The sequence below is a fragment of the Apis laboriosa genome, unplaced genomic scaffold (assembly GCF_014066325.1).
Source record: "Apis laboriosa isolate Shangri-la unplaced genomic scaffold, ASM1406632v1 scaffold5_cov152, whole genome shotgun sequence".
Taxonomy (NCBI): Eukaryota; Metazoa; Arthropoda; class Insecta; order Hymenoptera; family Apidae; genus Apis; species Apis laboriosa.
This window is the reverse complement of record NW_025223857.1, coordinates 2,011,935-2,028,176: the sequence shown is the minus strand read 5'-3', so window position 1 is coordinate 2,028,176 and position 16,242 is coordinate 2,011,935. Positions and strand designations below refer to the sequence as shown.

Here is a 16,242-nt window from a genome sequence, read left to right as displayed (position 1 = left end):
GTCAAGGTGGAGTTCAAATCAAAGAACGAGGATCATTGAAGCAAAAAATACGAGATGAAGTCTGTCTAAATTCTTTAGATCAAAGTTCACAGAGGAATCCGATTTTTCAAAAGAATAATTTCGTATAGCATGATTAACGACATCAATTTTTACGACAAAATTTATAATCAATGATCTTAAATATATAACGTATTGCAATGAAAAAGAATATGCATAGATAAGAAAAAGAAAATGTGTGCAAAAATTCAAATAAGAGAAAAAAATAAAATTAAAATAAAATCGCAATTTCATTTCATTATTAGATGATCTTTATCATTTAACATCATGTATTTTTCTTAAATTTAAAATTTTAATTTTTTCTTAAATTAAATGCAATGACCCTTGGATCAAATTCATTCAAATAAACATACAACGTAACAATGTCACTTTATATTATTCGATAGGTTTGTAATGTGATTTACAGAATATTTTCAACAATCGTGACGAATTTTAAGAAAATTTATCATAAGTGGCTTTTTCATTTTCAAAGTGGATTTAAAAGTGTTATTATATTCCATCACTGTCCTATGTCTTATATCTCAAGCAAAATGAGTTTTTCACCGTTAATCGCCGTTAATTCGAAAGATCTGCAAAACAACGATGGATCAGGTAAGTATTTTTATATTTTAACATTATTTTGATTAAATAAAATCAAAATTATTTTAAAAAAGTAAAAGTAATATTTAAATTGCGAATATATATCTTATATACATCTGTTTTTCATTTAAAGAAACGTTTTATGAAGAACGTTAATCTTTCGATGAAAAAAAGAAAAGAGGAATGAAAACAAAGAAAACCAAACCATTTTTTATTATTATAAAATTGCTAACGCGCTAGAACTAATTTTCTCCACTGAACTCAGGTGTTTTTTCTAATAACCAACAGCGTATATTTGCGACACGTTTTATAAGTAATTAGATTTCTGGATGTTGGAACATTTTCACTCTCTAGCACGATTAATGTCGAGGCAAGGTGTAAGAATTTCCGTTCCGTGAATATCGAAATTTCATTGTTAAATCCATGGATAATACTCGTTATTTTAATGAAATTATCTAACGCAGCTGCTATTTTCTACATGCATTCGCAGCTACTAAATGTTCATGTATAATCAAATGCTAGAATGAGATAGATAAATAGATAATTAGATAGGTAACGAAAATTAGATGAACGTATCGATTAATTTATCAATTTCGATAAATTTGAAAATGTGTTGTTAAAAATATCATTTTGAATAAATTTTTATATATAATCGACGATCGTGAGTATTTTATACCAATGTATTCAAATTGTTTTCATACGATATTCGTAATCCATGATGTTTACATAAACGTGAAAAGCATAAAAAATTGCTATGAACCTAAAACGACTCGCAATAAATTATTCATTAATGAAGAATATCAGTAAGAAAGCGATCCCATCATTTAAATATTCATGATATACGACCACATAACGCAGATTACTAATGTGATTAAGTTTAAGAAAGATGAGAGTTACATACCAATAGTTACAAACCAAGATTTAATTTTCTAAAATTGCAGAATTTGTAATTTTTCTATAAATAATATTTACCATAAGAAACATTTTCTAATAAATTTTAAATTTAATTTTAACGAGAAATTAAATTTCCTGTAAGTCGATAATCAGTTAATTCAAACAAGTTTAAACGATCTTCTCTCCCTCTATGATATTTACTAGTTACTTGATTACTAAATTTGACAGGAAACGATATCTTTATTTCTAAATTACTTGCAAGTAAATTTTTTATTAAAAGAAATATTTATTTATTAATCTTTTTATTATTTGAAAATAATTTTTCTAATTATTTTTATCTTAATTATTAATATTTATTTATAATATATAAAAATAAAAGTATATACGCTAGGATTATATACCATATTAATAATTTTTTGAAATGACGATAGATGGCTCACTTTTTCTATTCTAATTATCATAGGTATAAAGATGTATATATATATATATATATATATATATTAGAATTCATTAATATTTTTCGAATATAATGATCTCTTTTTATATATAGATTATTTTATATATAGATTATATAATCAATCGCCATCACATTTCTTGTCCAAAATATGATGAAAGTTATAAAGAATCTTTGGAGAATCCAGAAAAATTTTGGGGAAATGTTGCACAGTGCATAGATTGGAGTAAACCATGGAAAAAAGTATTGGATAATACTAAACAACCATTTACGAAATGGTAATAATTTGTTTGTAAAATAATTAAAACATTCTAATATATCGACCTTTAATTTATATTTTTTAAAATTTTTAAAAATTTTTTCTTCTATAGGTTTATTGGCGGAGAATTGAATGCCTGTTACAATGCAGTAGATCGACACATTTTAGCCGGAAACGGAAATAAAGTAGCATTAATTCATGACAGTCCTCAAACATCAACAGTTCAAAAAATAACTTATAATGAACTTTTAAAAAAGATATCTTTATTAGCTGGAGTGCTAGTTAATATGGGTGTGGGCAAAGGCGACGTGGTGATTATTTATATGCCACTAATTCCTGAAACCATAATAGCAATTTTAGCTACTACACGACTTGGCGCGGTCCATTCTGTTGTATTTGGCGGTAAAAATCTAAATTCTAGATTTCTCAAATTATATATTACTTTATTTTTAGGAGAAGAATATATTAATTTATACTATTTTTAGAAATTTGTTTTTAGAAATTATTAATGTATATTAAAAATTAAAAATAATATTTATTTAAAATTATATAGAATTGAAAAAATTTTTATATTATATTTATTTTAGGATTTGCCGCGAACGAATTGGCTATCAGAATAAATCATGCAAAACCAAAAGTAATAATTGCAGCTAGCTGTGGTATAGAACCCTCCAAGATTGTTCGGTATAATTTTTTATTTTTTTTTTTTATTTTTTTTTTTTTAGATTTGCATATTATATTTGCATATTATAAAAATTCATAATTGACAATACATACTTTACTCTAAATACAGATATACGGATATGTTAAATGACGCTATGAACCTCATATCTGTAAAGAAACCACAATGCATCATATTTCAGAGAAGAAATATCTGGGAGAGTCCTCTTTTGGAAGATCAATTCGATTGGGATGAAGTGATAAAAAGATCAAAACCTCATCCATGTGAACCAGTTGAGGCAAACGCGCCTTTGTACATTATGTATACTTCAGGAACAACAGGTATTTCTATTTTATTAGAGATGTTAGAAAATATAATGTATTGAATTTTATTGAAGTAATTATTAATTATATCAGTAATTTATGAAAAGAAAATTTATTATTATTATTATGATGAAAAGTTTGCCTTTCTTTATATTATTGAATATATGTTTCTGTTTCAAAGTTGCTGTTCCAAATTATTTTCAAATCATTATTCTATCGAAACTCATTAACTTTGAATAATATAATGTAAATTTTAAAAATTTTTTTCGCTGTGAAATTTTGTACTAAATACATAGAAAAATTCATATTATGCGCAGCAAAAGTCATTAACCGGTTAAATAAACCGGCGTCATGTATTTTTAATTATATTCGCTGTTCAAAAAAGTACAAAAAATTTATCAGGAAAATAAAAGTAATAAAATTAAGTTTTATAAAATATATTATATTAGAGAAATGAATCGAACTTTTTTTTTTTACTAAAGGTCAACCGAAAGGAATTTTAAGAACAGTCGGTGGACATCTGGTTGCTCTTTGTTGGACAATGAAAACAGTTTATGGTATGAACAAAGATTCTGTTTGGTGGGTGGCTTCAGATATGGGATGGGTTGTTGGACACTCTTATATTTGCTATGGACCTTTGCTTTATGGTATCACCAGCGTAATGTATGAAGGAAAGCCTGATAGGACACCAGACGCAGCACAATACTTCAGGTGGGGAATTTAAATATATAACAAAGATTTTATTTAACGTTAGAATACAAATAAAATATGTACGAAATATTATTTTTAGTATTTCGAGATTTAAATTTTATTAATGTTATTGAATAAGAATATTCAATCTAATTAATTAAATTATTTTATTTGAAATATATGTTTAATTTTTTTATTAATTATTTATTAATTTATTAATTTTTTTTAACAAAAATACATTTGAATTCATTTGATGTAAAGTATCTTGAAAAAATTCTTTCATTTTTTTTTCGTAGAGTGATTGATCAACACAATGTGAATGCATTGTTTTGCGTACCCACCGCACTTCGCATTATAAGACGTGCAGATCCTGATTTATCATTGAGTCGAAAGTACTCTATGAAATCGTATGTATTTCTATACAACGGTATTGATATTAATTTTGCATGATTATATATTTTATGATAAAATTTTATTAAAATATTTGCTTTTCAGTTTGAAAACTATATTCGTTGCTGGAGAATTTTGTGACTATGAGACGAAAATCTGGGCGGAGAAAGCTTTCAAAGTACCAATTTTGAACAATTGGTGGCAAACGGAAACAGGTCATCCTATCACAGCGTTGTGTCTAGGATATGAACATAATCCTAGTTTACCGAAATACAGTACCGGTCTCCCAATTCCTGGTTATCACAGTGAGTTTCACATTTCATTACGATGATATTACATATGTTTTTAAAGTAAATTATTACGTGAAAAAAACTTCCATTCAACTAGTTGACATATTACGGGAAAACAGCAACGAAGCAGAAGCTCACGAATTAGGCAGAATTGTTATAAAATTACCATTACCACCCGGGTGCGTGTCAACTCTTTATCACAACGATAAGAAATTTAAAGAAATATACTTTTCCAAATATCCAGTGAGTTTTTTTTTTATTTCTAATATCTTTCTGATGAAATTTTTTTCTTGATTTTATTCTATATATTTATAAGATACATATGTATATTATGGTGAAAAATAAATTTAGGGTTACTACGATACTATGGATGTTGGCTATAAAGATGAATTTGGATACGTTTATGTGATGGCACGTGATGATGATGTTATCAATGTTGCTGGTCACAGATTATCCACGTCCGCTTTGGAAGATGTCATCTTAACTCATTCGGATGTGGTAGACGCTGCCGTAATCGGTGTTCCAGATCCGACTAAAGGAGAAATACCTTTATGTCTTTATATAATGAAACAAGGTGAATGATATTTAAAAATTTTGCATTGTTTGAATAAGTACAATAAGAATATATCTTTCTTTTTTTTTTTTTTTTTTTTTTTTTTCTTTTTTTTCTTTCTTTATAGAAGCGACGAAAAATGAAAAACAGATTAATGACGAACTAATAGCACGAGTAAGAACTTTAATCGGTCCCATAGCGTCTTTCAGAATAGCTGCTGCTGTGAGCGCATTGCCTCGAACACGTTCAGGGAAAATAATTCGTAAATCTATTGCTAATTTAGCTCGTTCCAGATTATTTAAGGTAAATGAATTTTGTGAGAAACTAAATGATAAATCAGTTCGATTGCTTGCATTGAAACAAAATTAAATCGGAAGAATGAAATTCCCATTTTCACACAACATAAGAGTATATTATTTATTCATTTACTATTCGCCAATGTAAAATATCCTTTCTTTTCTTTCCAGATTTCAAGTACAATAGAAGATGCATCAGTATATGTTGAAATCAAAGAAGTACTTCAGAAGCTCGGTTATGCTAAACTAGCACCGGATCCTCAATGATAAGTGTACTTAAACTTTTATCATTTTTATTATAAATGTTTTCATAACCATATATAAAATGTAATAAACCTACGTATGGCATGATTGACACGTATAAAAGAGTGTTTTGAAAAAATTACGTGTCGAAAAATTTGATTTCATAATTATTATTATCTATTGCATTAAGATTTTAGACTTAATCGTCGTAAATAGTAAATTAAGTCGAAATCTAAGCAACTTGTATAATTTGGCTCATTATTAGGCCTTTGTTATAATTATAATTTTAAACTTCAAATATAATTTATTTTAGATTTTAGACAAAAACCACACAGGAACTGTTTTTTACAATATTATAGCAAAAAAATAAATAAGTAAATAAATAAATAAATAAATAAATAAATAAATAAAAAATTGATTCTACAAAATATGCACCTTCGTTTGAATTATATAACATTTCATGCTAATTTTTTTGTTCTGTATTACTGAAATTTTGGTAATAATTAAAGAAAAAGAAAAGAAAAAATATATCAGCAATTTTTTTAATGTTTCGACTGTAATATTAACAATTTAAAAAATATAACAACCATAAAATAAACGTTGCCAAACAATTTATAGCAATAAAATTATTTTTTTTTTTTTTTTTGAATTCTGTTTTGTTAGTAAACAGATTTGATTTAATACATGAAATAAAAGATAATAATAAACGTAAAATGTAAAAAGAATAGGACAAGAGATACAGATGTTTTAGTATCCATAGAAACTAGCAGCAAAGAAAAAAAAGAAGCAGTAATACATGTAAAGAAAGCACTCACAAAATGTCTGCTTTGAAAATTCTCTATATTAACTTCCTTTCAGTTAAATCTCGACATTAATTTTCTTTTATCGCATATAACGCTATAAATCATCGAAACTCTTTTCTGAAGAAGCACAGTGTAAGAATATTTGGTGTTATAGACACGTAGTACATCGATACAATACACGAACCTTGGCGCCGTCAAACACCAATCATATTAACAGAAACAGTACGTGCAAGAAAAAGCAAATCAACCATACACATGAAATTTCTTATCAAAATTAGTAGAGCACATTTTTGTTGCAAATTTGTTTTTAATGACAATGTAATAAGAAACAGTATAATAATATTAATAATAATATTAATTTTATAATTATAAATTGTTGTGTAACACTATCTGGCTGATTTAATAAATTTCTGTATTTTTTATTCCTTCTTACCACCAATTTAATAATAATTATTCAATAATTATTATAATAATATTAATAATATTTTCCTTAGTTTTTATCTCGTAATCATCTTTTTTTACGTTCATTAATGTCTCGTATCTCAGAAGAATAAAAATATCGTGTTTTACAATATTACGGAGACACTGTTCGTCATTTGATCATTAATACATTTGTAATGAACTCAACGTGAGTGCTGTCGTTCGGCTTACCTAGTTAGAAGGAACACGCGCTCTTGAGTTTTTTTTAGTGGTTTTGTCTCCTTATTTATATAATCAAATCTATTTGCTTCTTTTTATTTCAAGTTATAAATACCCTCCCCTCCCCCCAATAATCCCAAACCCCGACCCGACTGTCTGTGCATACGATGTATGTGCTTTTCTTTGATGTAGAACTTTTTTGCTTCTTGTGTAAGATGAGTGTATGTTACATTAACAGTAGTTCGCGAATAGTCACGCTAGTTCCGTTTTCTTTTCTCGTGCGTACTGTATTCGGCTTGCGTCTCTTGTATATTCTTCGTTTATTAAAGTTGATTATTATCCCAACCTGTGGTCGAAGTTGAGCAACTTTACTCCACCACTTTCAGCACCTTGCCAATTGCAATAGTCTTATCTGAAAATTAACAAAAATGAACTTAGAATTAGAATTTAATCACTTGTAAAAATACAAAAAATTATTATTAACTTGAAGTTGAAAACATATGAATTTTATTAAATGTATAGTATATAAAAAATATATTTACTTTCATCCCTAAGGGTGAAACGTCCCATCTGTGGAAACAATTTAAATCTTTCAAGGCATATGACACCTGCGCATTCAATTCTCATTATTGCCACTTGATCTTGTTTGACGAACCTCGGCCTGGTTTTACTTTTATCCCCAGTTTTTTTATCGACCAAACAGATCAATGCTTTCACTCTAACTTCTTCTGCGGCACAGTGAATATGCATCACAGCACTGTAGCCAGCGCAAATAATGCTCTTATGTTCCAAAATGACAACTTGAGCGTCAAACACTTTTCCTGTTTTTATCGGATTGTTACTGTCGCACAGAACGAATCCAGGACTCACGTCTTCTTCTTCAATGCCTTTTAATTTTATCTTTACATTTTCTCCAGGTCCAACTGATGTCACTTCTTCATCATCTGACCATAATTGATCTACCGTTACTGCCGTCTAATAAAACATAATGAAATATAAAATTAATATGTAGTAATGAAATAATAAAATAAATACTCAATATAATATAATTTTTTTAATATAATTAAATAATTATTTAAAATTTTAAATAATTAAAAAACAATTTTTAAAAAAATAATATATTAAAATAAGTAATATTTACCCTGTTTGGCATAACAAGTAATGACTGTCCTTTCTTTGCTTCTCCTGCTTCAACCTTTCCCATTACTACTGTTCCCATATCTTTATATTTATCAACGATTGGCATAATAAAAGGTCCATTGTTTTTACGATTTAGCGAAGGTAAAGAATCAATAAAAGATATGAATGGTGGACCAGTATACCATGTACAAAGATGTTCAGGTATTGGATCTTTTAAACCATAACCAAGTTGCCCTGAGACTGGCATGAATGTAAGATCTTTTGCAGGATTAAATCCCAATTTACGAAGATATGGCAGTATTTTATCTCTAAATAGTATAACAATTAATTTCATGCTATAAACAAAAATCAATATTTTTTTAATTTATGATTATATACCTGCACTCATTATATCGTCTTTCATCCCATTCCACAGTTGGATCATCCATTTTATTCACTAACACAACCAAATGTTTAACACCAGCTGTTTTAGCCAACATTGCATGTTCTCTCGTTTGACCTCCTCTATCGAAACCAGTTTCGAATTCTCCTTTTCGCGCAGAAATAACTAATACCGCAAGATCAGCTTGTGCTGCTCCGCCAATCATATTAGGTACAAAACTTTTATGACCAGGTGCATCTAAAATTGTGAAATGTTTTCGTTCAGTTTCGAAATACGCTCTACCGACTTCTACTGTTTTTCCTTTCTCTCGTTCTTCCTGGTTCGTATCTAGAGCCCAACTCAAATACCACGTTTCTCTACTTCTTTCTTTTGCTTCTCTTTCATACTTTTCTAAAGTTCTTTTATCAACCATTCCTGTTAACGCCATAATTTGACCTCCAATTGTTGATTTTCCTGCATCTGAAATATATATCAAAATCAAATTAGTGCTGATTAAAATTTCATCTTATTATTATCTTTTTACAAAATTATTACATACCAACATGTCCTATAAAAACAACATTAACATGTTCTTTTTTACTTTTAGTATCCTCTGTTACTTTAACAGGTTTTTTCTTAGGTATTTTAACAACCATTTCTTCATCCTCCTCATTTTCTGCCTAAAAATAATTTAAACAAAATCAATCATACATAACAAGAAAAATTATTAAATATTAAATCATTTATTGAATGGTGTTAATCAATTTCTTTTTTTTAACATTATATTAAACTTTAATTCATATTGCATTTATTTTAATAATATATTCATTTTAAAAAAATATTTAAAAATATATATATATATAACATTTTTATATTCCAAAAAAAAAAACATTATTTTTGGCAATATATATATTTTTTTCTATTGTAGTTAAAAATAATAATAAAAATAAAATATGCTATAACAAAATTAAAATAAGTTTAACATTATTTTTTATATATATGTTAAATTATTTAAGAAATTATGAGCATACTTCTTCATTTTCAGGTGTTAAAAGAGGATCACCATCTACTGCTGCTTCTTCCCATGAATCAGCTGGTTGATGCTCAGGACTATTATTTATTTGATCAGTAACATTCGGAGGTGGAGCCCCTCCTCCAGCAGGTGGTTCCTCTACACGATTACCTACTGGATCTGGTAGAACCACTGATGTAGTATTGCCTACAATAAACAAATATAAATTTAAAATAAAATAAAAAATTTTTTATTAAAAAAAAAGAAAAAAAAGAAAAAAAAACAATTAATAAATTAAAAAAATACTGAAAATGCTTTTAAATATTTATAATAAAAACAACATTATTTCTCTAAAATATTCTATATTATCTTACACAACTTTCTATTTCCATAATTCTTTATAGAATATTTTAATATAGATTATTTACATTGATATTTATTTAATATGTATTAAAATAATACATTCATGTCAAAAAAAATATTTAAAAATATATATATTTTTATATTCCAAAAAAAAAATTCTAGAACAATGTTTTAATGTATTAAAATATTGAAAGATTTATATTCTATTTAAGAATTATGAAGAACTAAATATTTCCTTAAAATACAAATAAATTTAATAATACAATATTTTAATAAATAACATACGATCAATTTAAAGAATTTGTTTTTTTAAATATGTTTCTTCATCATTAATATTATTTTACATAATACTTTTTTTTATAAATCTAATTTATTAAAAAACTATTAGAATTGATACATAAATGTTCTTATCAATAGCAATTTAATTACATAAAAGTCATTATATTATATACATTTAACTCCTAACTTCATGTCTTTAATCGCATGAAGAAATGCTTTGAATTTAGCATCAATTTAAACATTGCACAATATTAGGTTAATATTAAATATATATGTATCGTATTCAAATATGCTTTTTACATTTATCTCTTTTTTGAAAAATATTAATGATATTAACTTATAATGAAAGTATAAACATTATTATAAACCAAAAAATCATCTCTATCAAAAGATAGAGATATCGACAAATATTTGAAAAATAGAACAATATGTGAATAAAGTAATGGGGTTAGCCGCAGCAGTTATATTATAGATAATTTACAATAACAAGAATCTTAATATTATATCTTTACATTAAAATCCTGTAAATTACTTGAAAAAAACATAATACATGGTTAATCAAGTTTTATTTCAAGACTAACCATGATGTATTTCAGGAGGCATAGAAGTGGTTACAGTATTCATCATGACAGCGACATTGCAGGAACTGTCGGCCGTATTACTGTTCTGCGGTGAAGAATTAATGCAGAATGAAGGCACGAATTCCGCAGCATTTACATTCAGGGTGGAAAATTTGCTTTCAATAGACTTATCCTGTGGTGGAGCGATGTCTCCGTTATCCGCCTGCTGTTCCCATGAATCTGGTGCTACACTGTTCGCCATATTTATTAGAGTTCAGTAGTTGAACCGGCCTCGTAGATTAATCGAACACGGATATCACGCTATGCTATGTGCAGGATTTCGATTAAACCGCAATTACAATTGGGACGGGGTTTAAAAAAATAATTATTTATGATATCCGCGCACACCGTACACGCGTATCGGTACCCCGCGTGCGACCCCCGTGGTCTGTTTCGTTGTTCTACTTCGCCGGAACTGCAAACATCAAAACAACAACTTTTAACTCGAGAATGTTCCGTCGTTTTACCGCATTTAACCAGATTACCGTCGCTAGAAACCAAAAAGAAATAAGTAGTATGAAATATTAATATGATAGAACAACAAATGACGTGCTAATTTTTAAGCTCGTATTTGCCAAAATATCTCTAGTTATGCGATAATGTTGGTATCACAAAATTTAATTTTTAATGCATTCAAAAAGTATTATGATATAATAGAAATTATTTTTTTTTTAGTATGGCATTTTAATAAAAAGGAACAAAACTTGTTTATATATTTTAATTTGAAAATAATATAATTTAATATCATAATGATAAAATTATTAAGCTACTTTTATACTTACATATAGGTATATATAGATACATATATGGGTACATAACTTTTTAAAAATGTAATATACATTAATTTTTGTTTTTCAATAATTTTTTATTTCCAGCAAAAAATTTTATATTTTTTATTATTCCTATTTTTCGTCATAAAAAATATAGAAATATATATATAATTAAAAAAAATTATAAATATATTTAATCTTTATATATTGTAAAATCTGATGCACAATAGTGCTAATGTTTCCTCTTTTTTAGTTTCTTTTTATTTCCTTTAGTTTTAATATTAATATCTGATCCTTTTTCTGTTTCTATCTTTCGTTTTACCGTTTCTGTCGTACTTTCTTCTAATATAATATTGCTGCATTCTGCAGTTGCTGCAGGTACGCTAAATCCTGAAATCTATTCTCACAATTTTATAAATATCAAAATATTTTAAAAATTAATATTTTTTTCTTAAGTTATTATAATTTACTTACAAATGGTTTAACCAGTTTAAATATCAATTTTTCATGCTGAACATTTTCTCTATTTAAACTTATTTGTACTATGACTGGATCGAAAGTGCGAAATATAATATTTCCACAAGTTTGTGAATGATCTTCACCATTATATATAAATATAACATTAGATTCTTTGTTTTTATTTAAATATAAAGTACCCTCCAAACCAAATTTTGGGATCAATATTTGTAGCGCATTTTTTTTGACAAAGAGTATATATCCTTCTTCATCTTGAATTTTCTCTCTAAAGAATAACTAAAAAAAAAAGAAAAAAAATTTAATAAAAAGTAAACATATATATATATAAATTCAGATAATAAAATCTAATATATTACTAAATACAAACATGTGTATTTAATGCTATAGATGCTCGGCTAGCATATTGAGCCATTCTATTACGATAATTCAGATTATGACAGAGTGCTTGATTCTTTTTCTTATCTAATAAATCAGGATACGTTGCATCAGCCCCAATACAAACTGCTAATAAACGATGAACCATTACATCTGCATATCTATGAAATTAAATAAATATAAACGTATATGTAATGCAAATATATATATATACATATATATATATAGATATATATAGATTTTTTACCGTCGAATAGGCGATGTAAAATGAGTATAAATAGGAGATGCCAAACCATAATGATAATATTCACTTTGTTGATGCATTCCACTAATAAAATATATAGCTTGCATCATACAACGTGTAGCAAGTATTCTTAACATAGTATTAAAATATGGATTGCTTTCCTTATGACAGTTATCTAATGATTCTGCTAATTTTTTACCACTACTAACGTTTATAATAAAACCCTATTAAAAGAAACGATTCAGTATCTTTAAATTATTTTTTTGAACTCATTTTTTTGTACCTGATTTTTTGCAGCCTTTATAAGAGGTTCAAAATTAGAAGGTGGAGGTTCAGGATGCCTTCTTAATATAGCACACTCTGGGAATTCCTCTAAAATTTTTTTAGCAACTGAAATATTTGCAAGTAACATAAATTCTTCTACCATAGAGTTAGTTTCTCGTAATTTTTTTGCTTCTACATCAATAGGATCATGGGTTTCACAATCTACTTGAAAACGAATTTCTGGAGATGCTAACACTAATGCTCTAAAATAAAAAAAAATATATAAATTTTTTATTTTTAAATATATTCTTATAAAAGAATTTAAAAAATTTTACCCATTCTCTAAACGTCTTTTTTTTAATTTTTTAGCTAAGTTATTAAGATTTCTTAATGATTTTGAAAGTGAATCTTGCTGAAAAGCATCATCAATTTTTAATTGAGCTTCATCATAAGTCATCGCTGCTCGTGAATAAATTATGGATTTGCAATATTTAGTATTAATTATATTCGCATCTTCATCCATTTCCCATATACAAGAAAATGTTAATCTCTCTTCTTTTTCACGTAAAGAGCAAAGATTTGAACTAAGTAAATCTGAAGTTAATAATATTTTGATGAATTGATAGAATTTTCAAAATTTTATTTAATAAAAATTAAATTTAAATAAATTTTACCAGGGAGCATATGAATTCTTGTATCAACCAAATATACAGTTGTACTTCGTAATGCTGCTTCTTTATCCAAAGTTGTTCCTGGTCTCATAAAATGTGTTACATCTGCAATATGTACACCTACTTCCAAATTACCATTTGATAAATATCTACAATGAAGAGCATCATCAATATCTGTACATCCTGGTGGATCAACTGAACATACATCTAAATGTCTAAAATCTTCTCTTTGTGCTAAATCCTAAAAATAATGTATTCATTTTGCATGATTTTTGAAAAAATTTTCTTACATATATTATTACATACAGAATCTGTAATACACCATGGCATTTTTGGCAATGAGCTAAGAACAGCATCAGAAAATCGACTATGGGGAATATCATGCTCTAACAATATTACTTCATTTTCAGTAGTTTTATCTCCTATTTCACCTAATGCACGTACAAAATGACCAAGAGGATATCGAGAATTACGTGGCCATGAATCTATAGCTACAATGATTCTCTGTTTACTTAATATTCCATATTGCCTAGTTTCGATTCTTATTTTAGGTATTTTTCGTTCAGCTGGGACAAATAAATGTCGTACATTCTAAAAAAACAAAAGATATATGTATATTATATCTATTATATCTATGAAGATATATGTATATTATATATGATCTAATTATGGCAATTTGTAAACTCTTACCCCTTCTATATTATTGAATTGTAATATTCCACAATATTGTCTCCAATTTCTTCTAATAATACCAACAATCTTGCCAGTAGGTGATTTTTCCATTTTGTTTGATGATATAAATTTATCTAATACTTTCTTTGTTTCTAAAGTATCATCATCTGTCTCTTCTTCATCTTGTAGAACAATATCACTAGGAGATGACCACTGATTTTCTGGTAAAATTTCTAATGCAACTATGTCACCATCAACAGTTCTATTAAGGTTATTACGACCTTGGATAAAAATCTACAATTAAATATACATAATAAATACATATGTATTAAAAATATAGAAAACAAATACTTACAGGCTTTTCAAATCCATCTACATTCACAAATCCTTCAAGAAAATTTTCTTTTGAAGCTGTAAATGTTCCCTGCAAAAGTTTTCCATATTTTATGCCATTATGTATTTCTGATGGTGTAAAATGACATGGGAAAAATTCTCGACCTTTAGATATCATACCATAACTCTTTTTACATAATTTATCACTTAAAAAACCTGAATTTTCTAATGATAAAATATAATCTTCCACTAAAAATAATAGTAATTTAAATTAAAATAAATATGATTTTAGTTTATTGAAATTCTTTCCAAAAAAGAATCTTACTTGAAATAGTTGGGATTCCTTCATTTTCTGCTAATTCTCTGTTTCGTGTATCATCTGTTAATAATATAGTTTTAATTTTAATATGATCTAAATTTAAATGTGTATTATACCATTTTGCTGCCACTCTAATAGCTCTATCATTTCTATCATTTGTGCTTTCACCTGGATTACGTTCAACATAAGTTTCTCTATAAAATTAATAAAAAAAAATAATAGTAAAATATATAATATAAATTTTATCTATAAATATATATTAATAACATACTTATGATGTTCATTAACAAATACATAAAATTTTCTTTGTACATTATTAATAAGATTTTTCAATCTTTTATAAACAATAGAACTTTTATGTTTCACTTCTTCTAATACTGTTTGTACAATTATAACATTACAAAGAACATCTTCTTCTAAAATATCAATCTAAAATTATACTTATATATATTACATTAAAAATGACACAAATTTTATAATAATACATTATATAAAAAATATTTCAAAATATATTACCTGATCTAAAATAATATTAGTATCAATTAATAGATAATGAGACTGTATTATTTTAAAATTTTTTATTTTGGAATCTTCATCATCTAAAATTACATTTTGAATTCCATGTACACATTTCTCACAAACTTTAGAACCACAATGAATATCATTTCTGAGATAATGTTCTCTAACAGTCTAATATGTAAAATATTATATAAATATATTAGTATTATTTTATTATATTTAATTTATTATAATAATATTAAAAATAAATCCAATTATATTTAATATAAATCGTAAAATTTTATTTCTATACCTTAAATACATTTCCTCCTTTAGTTTTTCTAAAAAATACTTTTGTTGTTAACATATTGCTTGTTTCTATTACATAGAAAAATATTTAATTGATCATTTATATATTTTTTTGGTATAAAAAAAATAGAAAGTATTTCTTAAATTCAAACACGTATGTATATCGTCAATTGATTATAAGTCAACATGTATGGAAGATAGTACTTCCATATGATAAAACAAGGCAGGCAACTGTGAATAGCATAAATAGTTTCACGACAATCTCTTAATGATTTCATAGATTTGTCTAGTAAAACAATTAACCAATCATAATTAAAATCATTTAATATAAAAAAATCATATGAATCTATATTATAAAATATATTATTTTTCAATTTTATTAAATTACGAGAAAAAGATCTGTA

General features: G+C 26.3%; 3 protein-coding genes across 4 annotated transcripts; 1 reads left to right on the top strand and 2 right to left on the bottom strand.

The window, feature by feature from the left end:
• The first annotated feature begins 516 nt into the window (after window positions 1-516).
• Window positions 517-6,123, top strand: LOC122717952 (acyl-CoA synthetase short-chain family member 3, mitochondrial). 2 transcript variants are annotated; one of them, XM_043942527.1, is made up of 12 exons: window positions 517-648; window positions 2,097-2,262; window positions 2,356-2,645; window positions 2,831-2,927; window positions 3,037-3,245; window positions 3,710-3,938; window positions 4,214-4,324; window positions 4,413-4,612; window positions 4,695-4,840; window positions 4,949-5,171; window positions 5,278-5,453; window positions 5,618-6,123. In XM_043942527.1, exons 1-12 carry the CDS (start codon window positions 567-569, stop codon window positions 5,711-5,713), a joined length of 2,025 nt encoding a protein of 674 aa, XP_043798462.1. In that variant the 5' UTR covers window positions 517-566; the 3' UTR covers window positions 5,714-6,123. The 2 variants fall into 2 exon arrangements, with proteins under 2 accessions (XP_043798462.1, XP_043798463.1); XM_043942528.1 differs by lacking the exon at window positions 5,278-5,453.
• A 92-nt stretch (window positions 6,124-6,215) lies between these two features.
• On the bottom strand, window positions 6,216-11,354 carry LOC122717825 (eukaryotic peptide chain release factor GTP-binding subunit ERF3A). The gene is made up of 7 exons (XM_043942266.1): window positions 10,868-11,354; window positions 9,664-9,851; window positions 9,192-9,312; window positions 8,650-9,112; window positions 8,273-8,579; window positions 7,674-8,106; window positions 6,216-7,543 (listed from the first exon to the last, which is right to left on the bottom strand). Exons 1-7 carry the CDS (start codon window positions 11,106-11,108, stop codon window positions 7,500-7,502), a joined length of 1,797 nt encoding a protein of 598 aa, XP_043798201.1. The 5' UTR covers window positions 11,109-11,354; the 3' UTR covers window positions 6,216-7,499.
• A 471-nt stretch (window positions 11,355-11,825) lies between these two features.
• On the bottom strand, window positions 11,826-16,001 carry LOC122717964 (exosome complex exonuclease RRP44). Its single transcript, XM_043942550.1, has 14 exons — window positions 15,843-16,001; window positions 15,548-15,721; window positions 15,303-15,460; window positions 15,038-15,225; window positions 14,735-14,961; window positions 14,398-14,673; window positions 14,014-14,298; window positions 13,711-13,948; window positions 13,372-13,630; window positions 13,056-13,299; window positions 12,776-12,996; window positions 12,521-12,689; window positions 12,151-12,429; window positions 11,826-12,073 (listed from the first exon to the last, which is right to left on the bottom strand). The coding sequence occupies exons 1-14, from the start codon at window positions 15,894-15,896 to the stop codon at window positions 11,909-11,911; spliced, it is 2,937 nt and encodes a 978-aa protein (XP_043798485.1). The 5' UTR covers window positions 15,897-16,001; the 3' UTR covers window positions 11,826-11,908.
• Between the last annotated feature and the right edge of the window lie 241 nt (window positions 16,002-16,242).

What these genes read in the sequence shown, in the direction of transcription:
- LOC122717964 (XM_043942550.1), bottom strand. Translation starts at nt 15,896, where the DNA reads ATGTTAACAACAAAAGTATTTTTTAGAAAAACTAAAGGAGGAAATGTA. An exon ending in CTAATATTATTTTAGATCAG is followed by an intron (nt 15,461 to 15,547) that starts GTAATATATTTT and finishes GTATAATTTTAG; the next exon opens with ATTGATATTTTAGAAGAAGA. An exon ending in CTATAGCATTAAATACACAT is followed by an intron (nt 12,430 to 12,520) that starts GTTTGTATTTAG and finishes TTTTTTTTTTAG; the next exon opens with TTATTCTTTAGAGAGAAAAT.
- LOC122717825 (XM_043942266.1), bottom strand. Translation starts at nt 11,108, where the DNA reads ATGGCGAACAGTGTAGCACCAGATTCATGGGAACAGCAGGCGGATAAC. An exon ending in GCCTCCTGAAATACATCATG is followed by an intron (nt 9,852 to 10,867) that starts GTTAGTCTTGAA and finishes TGTTTATTGTAG; the next exon opens with GCAATACTACATCAGTGGTT. An exon ending in TAACACCTGAAAATGAAGAA is followed by an intron (nt 9,313 to 9,663) that starts GTATGCTCATAA and finishes AATTATTTTTAG; the next exon opens with GCAGAAAATGAGGAGGATGA.
- LOC122717952 (XM_043942527.1), top strand. Translation starts at nt 567, where the DNA reads ATGTCTTATATCTCAAGCAAAATGAGTTTTTCACCGTTAATCGCCGTT. An exon ending in GCAAAACAACGATGGATCAG is followed by an intron (nt 649 to 2,096) that starts GTAAGTATTTTT and finishes TTTTATATATAG; the next exon opens with ATTATATAATCAATCGCCAT. An exon ending in TCTTTATATAATGAAACAAG is followed by an intron (nt 5,172 to 5,277) that starts GTGAATGATATT and finishes CTTTCTTTATAG; the next exon opens with AAGCGACGAAAAATGAAAAA.